This window comes from Syngnathus typhle, linkage group LG1 (assembly GCF_033458585.1).
Source record: "Syngnathus typhle isolate RoL2023-S1 ecotype Sweden linkage group LG1, RoL_Styp_1.0, whole genome shotgun sequence".
NCBI lineage: Eukaryota > Metazoa > Chordata > Actinopteri > Syngnathiformes > Syngnathidae > Syngnathus > Syngnathus typhle.
Genome location: NC_083738.1, coordinates 22,618,937 through 22,630,143, shown reverse-complemented (window position 1 = coordinate 22,630,143; position 11,207 = coordinate 22,618,937). Strand labels below are relative to the sequence as shown.

At 42.8% G+C, this 11,207-nt stretch overlaps 1 protein-coding gene across 1 annotated transcript; it reads left to right on the top strand.

Moving 5' to 3' along the window:
* The first annotated feature begins 97 nt into the window (after positions 1-97).
* On the top strand, positions 98-10,883 carry shtn3 (shootin 3). Its single transcript, XM_061280151.1, has 17 exons — positions 98-384; positions 2,023-2,083; positions 3,458-3,552; positions 4,282-4,462; positions 4,576-4,673; positions 4,778-4,859; positions 5,031-5,125; positions 5,732-5,878; positions 6,209-6,362; positions 6,497-6,683; positions 6,970-7,040; positions 7,202-7,299; positions 7,430-7,447; positions 7,514-7,576; positions 7,648-7,774; positions 8,695-8,968; positions 9,616-10,883. Exons 1-17 carry the CDS (start codon positions 286-288, stop codon positions 9,743-9,745), a joined length of 1,980 nt encoding a protein of 659 aa, XP_061136135.1. The 5' UTR covers positions 98-285; the 3' UTR covers positions 9,746-10,883.
* Positions 10,884-11,207: the final 324 nt, after the last annotated feature.

Here is an 11,207-nt window from a genome sequence, read left to right as displayed (position 1 = left end):
AAGGGCAAGAGAGCAGAGTATGTGTGCGCATGCGTGCGTCCGTGTGTGTGCGCGTGTACGTGTGCGTGCCTGCGCATGTGCGTGAAGGAGGGTCGGGAGGGGTGGGTGGTGGAGGTCCTGTTTGCCCGCCTCAGCGGTCCTGGGAGTCTCCTCATCCTTCCTCCACGAGAACAAATAATGACATCTGGAGCGGCGGAACCGAGTTTGTTTTAACACTTTCATACAACACATCATCCAAGTCTTGGATTTTTATTTTCCTGTACCTAAAAATAAGGCAATCAATCAATGCTTTCCTGCTCGTCGTCGTCGCCGGTGGAAGGATGCGAAGAGGAGGAGAAGGAGAAAGAGAAGCAGCAGGAGAAGGACGCGCACATGCAGACGGAGGTAAAAGCAACCAATCATTCATTCAGTCATTCGTTCATCAGACGAAAATCTGGTAATGGCTTCAAACGAAAGCCATCTCACGTGTGTGAAGTAAATATTTGGCGTGTTTAGCGTTGGAGGATGATTTTATGTTGTGATTTAGGATTTCAGCGGCTTTTAGGACCCCTCCCTAAATAAATGTGTCCGCTCAGTACATTTACACACAGATAAACGGTATGCAAACCTTTTGTATCACAAATGAACTAAATTCAGTGTATCAAAACTAGAACTACAGAGGCAGTGATTTTAACTCTTTTCATATTTTGCAACAGTATAACTTGCTTAGAAATAAATCGATGCAACAATAGGTCCCTGACCTTTCCTAAATCGGTACATTTTATTCTAAGATTATTCCATCATTAAATTGTCAAAATACAAAGGAAATCTAAGCGTTACTAGTACTACCTCAAGTGACCACTAACCATAGCATGGGGTGTCATATTTCACTTTTACTTTAATTGGCTACAATTGCAGGTTCTTTCTACTGCTCTATTGATGGTTTGTTTTTTATGTTTAGTGATGGCAAAAATGACAGCTATGGATGCTTTAGCCTTACTTCTGAGACTTTTTGATGAGCAATCTTATGGAGCATGTTCAGAGAGTGGTCTCCTGGTTGCTGGATATATCGTCATGTCGTTTTGAGACTGAAAAGTGGTATCAGGAGTGCATGCAAACAGGGAGGGCCGGCGGTGGAATCGAACCCACACCCTCCTAACTGTGAAGCGGACGTGCTAACCAGTGTGCCACCGACCCTCCCTATTTGTAAACATTCGTAATGTTTTATGTTGCCAATGGTACACGTTTTGGGTGTTTTTTTTTTACCTTGAATGTATTTAGTATTTAAAGTTTGACGTTTGTAAAGGTGTTTCATGTTCATCACATCAAATGTTACAAAGTCCATTGAATGTTGTCAACATCAAATGTTGGTTTGTCGTTCGTAATCTTTAACGCCGGTGTTTGCGGAATTTCTCGTTTGTAACAGTTCTGACATTCAAAGTTTGAAACGATAAATGTTTGTAATGTTGAATGTTTGTACCAAAAGTTAAACGTTTGCCGAAAAATAATGCAGTCTATCAAATTCATTACCCTCCATGTTCCTGATATCCTGAATGCTTGGAATAGTGAATGTAACGTCGAGCGTGGGTAACATGGGTGACATGTTCTTATCGCCTTCTTGAGGGTTGCTAATGCTAGCCGTCAATGTGAAAGGCCGCAGGTACATGAGTCCTACAAAGTGGGCCAAGTGCTTCCTGCAGTTGCTGACGTGTGTGTGGAGGGGGGGATGGGGCAGCAAGTGAATTTAAGCGAAGATATTTCACCTCCCCTGTGATGCTGTCAGCTTGGCATAGCGTCACACCTACAAGTTAGCATACACTCACATTTAGCTGCTAGGCTAAAGCAGGAGATAACCTTCTGTAACACTGCGTAATGAATGTTGTGTACCATCATGTTACATACCCCAACACAACAACAACACAAAGTTGTGAACATGAAGTTGTAACAGAGGTGTTCAGGAGTTAGCACATTGTTGTCTGGCATTTTGTAACGTGTATTCTTGTGTAATGACGCGTAACATTGTGTAACGCTTGCGTCCCTCAGCGCCACAGACTGACAGAGCAGAGGGATGAGGCTGAGAGACAACTCCAGCACATCAAGAGGGGTGAGTTTCACTCCCCCTCCACCACCCCCAACTCATCTTACCTTCAAGACTAACATGCTAGGCTAAAAGCAACTACATGAACACACACACATTCTGCCTGGAATAGTTGACACCATAACACATACACCTAAAGAGTGGGCGGGACTCCGGAGTGTAGTTATCACGGCAACTGCTAGTTTAGCGTGTCAGTTGCAGGCATTCACTCGTTGCCGTTCTTGTCATGACAATCCACACAGGTCAGTATATAGGCGTCAATACTTTTGTTCCCTTCATCATAATTAGGGATGGGCGAGTGCCATGTATCAGTATCGGACCGATATCAGACTATTCTCAAACACTCGATACTCGTAACAATAGCTTATACAAATGCTGAACTGTATCCATGTCACTCCTCTTATATTGCTGTGAAGAGGCAATTTCTTCACGTATGTATCATTTATATCCCTTACGTAGAACGCATTCGTAATTTGCTGCTACCAAAATGTATTGATGACTTTGTGGTGCATTTTTGTGTGGATAAAGTATGATTTTTAACGTGTGTATTGGACATTACAAGTTGTGCAAAACACATCAAGACAGTTCTATTAGGCTAACTAAGGCTATTATTGGATTTCAAATTGAAGTATAATTTTAATTTACTATATACTAAGTGCTTGTATTTCACAAGGTCTTTTAAGTGCTTGTGAGTCCACTCTCTACCGGACAAAATTAAGAAGAATAGTTATTATTTTATGTAAACATTCCAGTCAATCTTCTGTCAATGTCAATACTATTATTTTCTTTTCTTTTTTTCAAAAAAGGTGATAAGGTCTCTTTCGTGAAAATACCTCAAGTGGATGCTCATTCCGTTCCTCTTCTCGTGTGCTGAATTATTTAGGTTAGAAGAGTTGAATAATTAACGGTACTAACAGTACCATGACGGTACACATGAATAAATGACGTCCAAATGAAAGTCACAATGACTTTTCTTTTTTGGTCATGGAACAAATAAACTTTCTCGACTGATTTTCCTCCATTATCTTTCATGTGGAAGAAATCGTAAACAAAATATAATTTTCTCAAAACTCGGATGAATGGATCTTTAAGGCCCTGCCCTACTGTAAATCGTCTGTGCTCTGATTAGTCAACACTGAACACTCCAAACCAATTTTTTTCATGGCACAAGAGCAATGCAAAGAAGGTAACAGGAAAACATCCTAATAAAGCTGCCGCACATGCAAATTCTAAAATTGCATATTCCATGCATTCCAAATTCCGTATAAATCCAAAACGATAAAATTTGATCAAACAGAAGAGAACCTTGCATGATCACAGCTGAGTATGAAACAATGTCAACAACGTGTCAGATGACATGTGCGTGTATGTGTGTGGTAGTGTCTCAGATGGTGATCGAGGAGGTGAGCATTCTGCAGACTCAGCTGGAGATCGAAAAGTCGTGTCGGGAGAATGCAGAGGCGCTCGCCACCAAGGTTTGTCCACCCTGCCGGCAATAATCCTCAACAGGATTATCTGCGTTTTGCATGAGTCGGCACAATGAGCATGACATCTTCTGCTGCGTCAGCAAAAAAAAAAAAAAAGAAAAAAAAACCCCGCATCCCGCAACATTCGGCACTCGCACCTTCCCAGATGTAAGGTCAAGGATGGGCATATTTTTGCGCTCAAGGCCATTTGTAGATGAAGCTCGAACTAAATAGTTATTGAAACAAGTAGTAAGTTGAATAAGACTATTCATTAATTTAAAATTCTTTTTTGAGTACATATTCAATTGGACAAATAATTTAATGAAACTTAACATTCATACAATATGCTTAAATGCCAAATTGAAAAAAAAAAATGCTTGGGTAAAATTGATTTGACTAAATGTATCAATAAACATGTTGAATAATGTGAAATATGAATTTTAAAAAACATACATACATGATTAATGTTTATTTCTGTCATTATATAATATTATTCCAAATTAAGCGAATTATTGGATGAAGTAAACTAACTTAAAAATAAATTTTGGCTATTCATTATTAAGAAAAAAATCCAGTAGACTGACGTGCGTTATAACAGAAAATGTGCCCGGTACCGTTCAAATACGCCCCCTACTGGCTGTAAACGGCATCATAATGTCATTAGTGCAATTGGAATGAACGCAAATGTTTCATGATGTCACATTGATTGACACATATGATGCGCCACCCCTCCGACAGCTGAACAGCGAGAACAGGAAATTGAAGTACCTAAGCCTGACGTCACGGGTGCCATGTGTTGATGAGCCACTTCCCAGTATCTCCGACGGGGTCGCTATGGAGACCAGCGATGGCGAGACAGCTTACGACATTAATGAGCCAGAGCCCGACACCTTTGAGCAATACCGGCAGCAGGTCAAAGGTGAAATGCAGGATCATCAAAAGCAAATTAGACAAAATTACGTGAAGAAGTCATCATCGGGACACAAAAAAGTGGAACGAGATGACAAAAGATGTGTGTGTGTTTGTGTTCAGAGCTACGCGAGGCGGTGAGCAGCTTGTTGGAGGAGAAAAAGAAATTCCTGTGCCAAATTGACGACCAACGGAGAAGGATCGAGGAGCTCATCGACAAGGTCATCCTCTTTTCCGCCTTCCCACTGACCTTTTTTTTTCTGCTCCAACATAATAGAATAGTTTGTTTTTTGATGTTGAAATAACGGACGATGACGGACGGCAGTCAGCGCGAGATGAAAAAGATGCGAAGGACCTCCGCCACGCCGTCGAGAGGCACAGCAAAACCATCGAGAGCTTCAATAGAGGCGAGTAACCTGGCGGCCGAGTGTTTTTAATCATTTAATGCGCTTGTTGTGGAAATCAGGCGGCAAAAGTATTTCATGGGTTTGGCAACACAATATTTGGTAGGCATGCTCAGTCTTGAGGAGACCCACCAAATTTCTCTACTAAATGGCGAATTTTGTGTGCGAGGGCAGTGTCAGCAATGGCGACACAGGAGTACGAGGACATGAAGGAGCAACTGGACTTGGAGCAGAGCCTTCGCGTCAAAGCCGAAACGTACGCGCACCAGGTCAGAAAACCACCAAAAGCACAAAAACAAAATGCCACAGACGTGTGAAATTAAACAACCGAGCTAATCTCTAATTAGCTGACTATTTGTGAAAATACATCTTGTGTACTTCTGCCTCATTGTGACATCCCAATATGGCAAATTTGCATAATTTTTCCTCAACTTAAAGTGTGCAGTGGCACTTTGCTATACAAGTCAGCCGAGTTGTGAGGTTTCTGAGAAACAAGCTATTGTTTGCCAGATTTTTTTGCTTTGCTTAAAGATATGAGCGCCATGTGTTTTGAAGAATTACATGTTGTGTCTTTAAAACAACCCCAAAACCTCTGCTAGCTTAATGCTAACACATAATGTGAAATTCCATAGATGGGCGAACAAAACCAGCATCCATTTTTCCGTCTTATAATCATTTGAGGTGTTTAAATACAATAAGTGGAGCAACACAGACAATAATACAGTAATGTAGCAATTGTGCAAAAATATGATGCCATTGTTTTGCGCTAAATGCTGGCAAGAATGTGCCGGTCCAGTTCATCTGCAGGCTAGCCGCAAGGAGCAAAATTATGCTCACATCTTGCTACTGCTGCTTCGTGTATGTGTTTGCCGCAGATGCTGGTGGAGCAGAAGGAGGCCAATCGTCAGAGCGCCCTGCTCCTGCAGAGCGCTGAGCCGACAATGCAGCTGCTCAGCGCCTTGGAAGAGGTCGCCGCCCTCACCAAGAAGCTGGAGGAGGAGCGGCTGCAGCATCAGCGACAGGTATTGATCAACAGTACTTTTGTGTCCAAGTCTTAGTGAGCAGGATAAACAAGTGAGATAATGTGGTTGCGTATGTTTGCACACCGTCTTGACAATGAGAGATCGGGTTGAATTGATCAATGATAAATGGGAGGCAGAACACACGTGAAATTCAGAAGTTCTAGTGAACATGGGTGTGCAGACTTGCAGGTTCTCTCCGGGTTCTCCCGCATTCCCAAAACACGCTTCTTAACGACGTTGAAAACGAAATCATCCTTAGATGTATACGTTATCTGTCAATTGGTGCCGATTTACGAGCAACCCGTCCTGACCACCTATCTCTGTATTTAGGTGAGTGAGCTGCAGGCCGAGCTGGACGACAGCATCGCGAAGAAGAACTTGGAAAGTCTGTATAGACAAGTGGATCTGCTGGAGGAGGAGAAGAAAGATGTGGAGGGACGACTTGAACAGGCTGAGAAGGATAACCAACAGCTGCAAATCCAAAGTATACAAACACAGTCATCCCAACCCATCCCTCCTTCATCATCTTCTGTATTGTTATGTCCTGTGTTCCATCTTCTAAATGACAATGTCAATTATTTCCCATAGCAGATGTCATCTTCTTGTTCTCGTCCGCAGTCCAGCTGCTTCAGAGGGTCACCATGACTACCGACACAGCACCCCCTCCCCCGCCTCCTCTCCCTCCTGGTCCCATGGAATCTGAGGTGGCTCCACCCCCCGCGCCCCTTCCTCAACCGCCGCCCCCGCCACCCCCGCCGCCTCCTCCTCCACCTCCGCCTCCCCCATCCAGATGCAACCCTCTCAGGTGAGGAGCACCCGCGATGAGCCAAATGTTTAGGAATAGTTGACACTCAGGCTCTCATGTTGTATTCGATTTGATCAAAACTCATGCTTTAATTTAATTTCTATGCAACAGAAAACAAACTCCGGTCCTGCATGTTTTAGATGTTTCTCTCCACCACCACACACCAGATCCAAATCATTACCAGGCTCGTACTGAACTTGCCGATGAGCTGGTCATTTGAAACAGAAGCTGGACATAACGTGTTTCCAAAGTGACAATCAAGTGTCATTAGAATATACTTTTCCAGTTCTCTAATCGCCATCATGAGGAAGACGTCCAAAGGCTCCAAAACGTCTCTGAAGATGGAGCAACCAGCAGGTAGCGGCCATCTTTCTATTTGTAGTTAACAAGCTAACTACTAGCTAGAATGACACTAGCAATGTTAGCACGTGAACTAATTTTAAGGTCTTTTTAGCTTCTGCTGACAATGCTGACGAGCTCAATGGAACATGGTAACAAACGTGTGGATGTCTTTTTAGCATCTGATGACGCCGTGAAGGTGAAGGCTGTCAATGAGATGATGGAGCGAATCAAACATGGCGTGGTGCTGCGGCCCGTTAAAAGTCAGGACAGCAAGGTTTGTAGTTCTGTCATTTCTGAGACTTTTTTTATTGTTGTTAGAGTTTCAATAAGATGCTGACGTTTTCTGTCCAACATTCATGTATGGTTGTTTTGTCTTCCCTCAAATTCAAACTTTAACGACGCAGCAGAGAGTTGCTGTCAAAGTGAGTACATTGACGAATGCAGACGGTAAGTAGGTCAAGTTGGAAATTGTTCATTCTGTCGATCAGATACCTCCAGCCAGCGAGGAGACATCTCAGGAGAGCGCCATGGACGAACTCAAAGGCATTCTGGTAGAACGCAATCACGCATACAAGCTCACATACAAACACCCACAAACTAGCCACTTTGTCTCCGTCTCCAGGAGACGGTGAAACGCAGTCCTAGCAGAGGCTCTCAGGAGGCGCCATCGCCAACAGGGAGGAAAGACAGCGAGCTGGAAGTTATCCTGAGAAGAAGGCGTAATAAGGCAGGAGAGGCTGGATCTGGAGGTACAACCGCTTCAACTTAACTCTCGAGGGCCGGGCTCTCGTGTCGTAGTTGACTCTGTAGGCTCTCATATTGTGCTTGACTCCCTTGGCTCTCATGTTGTATGTAGTTAATTGAAATTTGCTCCGTGTCATTGTTGAGTCTCTCATTACACGTGAACAGTGATGTTCCATGTATTGAGCGAGCTTTAATCCGTTTTTTTTTCATGGAGCTCATTGACCCGGCTGGCGGGTTCAAACAAGGTCCCGCCGGCGTCACATTGACAATTAAGCACGCTAGCTTCACACTAGTTTCACGCTTCAGGCTAGGTCATGTGACCTGCGGTGTCAGCATGTTCTCAGTAGAGGGCGACCAAAGTCAAGTCATGTCATTGTCTCATCGATGTTTTCATGTTCGAACCGACCCCTGCTGGCTCATTCACTCTATAAATTATTCGAGCGGTACATTCAAACGATTGAAAATACAAATGCCTCTTTATTGGCAATTTGACATGTACTCAGTTTTCAGGCTCTCTTAGTTGACTCTCTTAGGCCTTTTTAATGTAGTCGACTGTGCTCTGATGCTGCCTTTGAGTCTCAGAACTCTCATAATGTAACGTTCAAGAAGATTCTAGACCAGGGGTGTCATTTTTTTCGCGGACCCCATTGTAGTCATAGCTACTTTCGGAGGGCCATTATGACTGTCAACCTAAAGATATTAAAAGTGAAAACTATTTGCAATTCTAGTAATGACATGAATTTGATGCACAATTTGTCTTCGCGGGTCACATAAAATGATGTGGCGGGCTGTACCTGACCCCCGGGCCTTGAGTTTGACATCTGTGTTCTAGACACTCATGTTATTGTTGATTCACTGGCTCTCATGTTGTCACGCACTAATTGACTGCAAACGTTCATGTCGTGTAAACCTTTCTCCTGGTCAGACGAGCGTGATGGTCACATGTCGTCCTGCGAGAGTCTGAACGGGAGACGCGCCAGCAGCGAGTCGGGAAAAGACCCGGACGGTTCTGTCACAACATCCAACTCCACGGTGGACCCAGGAGCGGTTGGGGAGAGGCGAGGCTCCGCTCCTGGACCTGTGGTGGCGAGGAAGAGCAGCCCGGAAAAACCGGGAAACTGGCGGGAAAGACGATCTGGCTCCTCCGTGTGGGAAAATGAAACGACCGACCGTCTTGTCGAAAACGGCTGCAAGCACAGGTGGATGACCAAAGCGTGTTGTTAACAAATACTGATTTTCTAGACCAAGGGGTGACAAAATTATTTTTGTCACGGGCCGCATCATTGTCGTAGATTCCTTCCAAGGGCCATTATGACTGTCAATGCCTTATACAGTATAGGCTGCACAGCAAACTGATGAATAACTAGTTTTAAGACTAGTAAAAACCGTTCAGACACCTGATAAATTGCTGGCAATATTTCAAATCTTTGCATTGACACATGAAGTCTGTCTTTGCTGGCCTCATAAATTGGTGTGGGGGTCCGTAGCATCATGCTCCAGATTGTCAGTCATCTAGGTTAGGGTAATATAATAAAGAAGATTGGAGGCAACTGCACTCTTTGTGGTTGTTGAAGACTTTTCACATTTAATTCACACGGATTTTTAAGTGTACCAAAGTTCTCTGTAAAATAAAACAATGGCTCCCAATTGTATGCCATTCACCTGACTGCAAAATGACTTTTCAGTGGCTACATTTCCTCTGAGATAAAACAATTTTCATGCAAAACAATGGAGGCCATTGTTGTATGGGAACGTAAAGCCTCTTTTTATTAAGTCATGAGTGTTTCACTTTCGCAATTTAATTCTAGAATCCATGATTAACTTGTGACTTGTTTTCGCTCCGCAGTGTCACAATGGATGCCAACACAGCAAAAACGCCAATCCGGTCCAACGGTGTTGATCTCAGTGAGAATGCGCAGGCCACCATCTTTGTTGTGGGTAACATGAATGGTGAACACGCTGAAGGCAACAACTAGGGGGCGCTCTCAGGATGTTTGCCTAATATGCACGTTTAAATGACAAACAATGCACAGACGCTGATGCTGTACCCGTTTTACAACAAATACATAAGGTTAGGTTAGCTCGCTGTAAGGCTAGCAACCAACCAAACAAACAAACAAACAAACAAACAAACAAACAAACAAACATATAATCCAAACACTGCTGTGCAATTATTCAAGAAAAACATGTTTTTTTTGTACCATGCTAACAATGATAGCCTGATTAGTCACGTTCCTTACATGGAGATGCACTCACTGTCACATAATGCACATATACTTCCTTTACTTTGATTTATTTACTATGCTAACTACTTCCTGGTAGATCACAACTGACATTCGGACACACAGCTCAAAATAAAAGCATGGGGGATAAGCTGCTATTACTCGTGACTCTTGTCAGCACGATAATCAGACATCACATTACAACTTGATGCCTCCCCTCGCTGGCCAATGAAAAAAATGCTGGCTTGAGAAAAAGGCCTTAAAAATATTTGATCTTTTCATGTCTTAGATAAAAAAAATCATGTGAGGTGTGTTTGGTTTGAGTGTGATGCAGGCTGACCTTTTCTTTGTTGCACAACTGTGCACTTCGTGTTAGATTGTGCTAAGTAAGGCCATTTTGAAACGCTAAGAGTTATATGAAAAACAAGTTTAAAATCCTAACCCTTCTTCACGATCCTAAATCCAGACTAGAAGCGCTTATATCGATATCTTATCCTTGTTTAAAGCAAGGATTGAATCGCTACTCCTTGTTTTAAAACTCTAACCTTTGTTTGGAACCCTAATGTGTAACCGTAATTGTAAAATAGTGATGTCTTAAGTCCTGCCACAATGTCTGCATTCCCTCCCTTTGATTTTGTCATATTTGGAGTAACTAAAATCACTCAGCAAATTGTTTTAGTGATTATAAATTGATTTGTCTGGTTGGACCTGCCGAGAGCCTCCTATGCATATCGGGGCCTCCTGCAGGCCTCCCACACGTGGCTTCTCCTGCCATTGCAATTTTCTAATAATTACACTTTATTTTAGGTTACTCTTGATGTCATGTTTGTGTGTGTGTGCGTGCGTGTGTTTGGGATAATACATCAATATATAAAGTGTTGAATTTTTCTTTTTAAAATATGCATTTTCATGTAAACCATTACTTGAAATAAATTGCAATGCAAGCTACAATTTGTGTCATCTGTTTGACAGAAGAAAGCAAATATTTGGAGACAAATTTGGATGTCCCCCACTATTTTCAGTTTGCATTAATCCCAAATAAGGACATTGGAATAGGCTGGGCAAATAACACACTTAAAACTTTGAGCTCGGAACAGTGCTGCTCTCTAGTGGTCCATTTTAGTGCTCATTTGTGGCTCACTGAAAAGAAAAATAATAATCAACAAGGAAAAAATTCTCTGACTGAGAATAAAGAAGATTTTTGGGTGTGCATGTA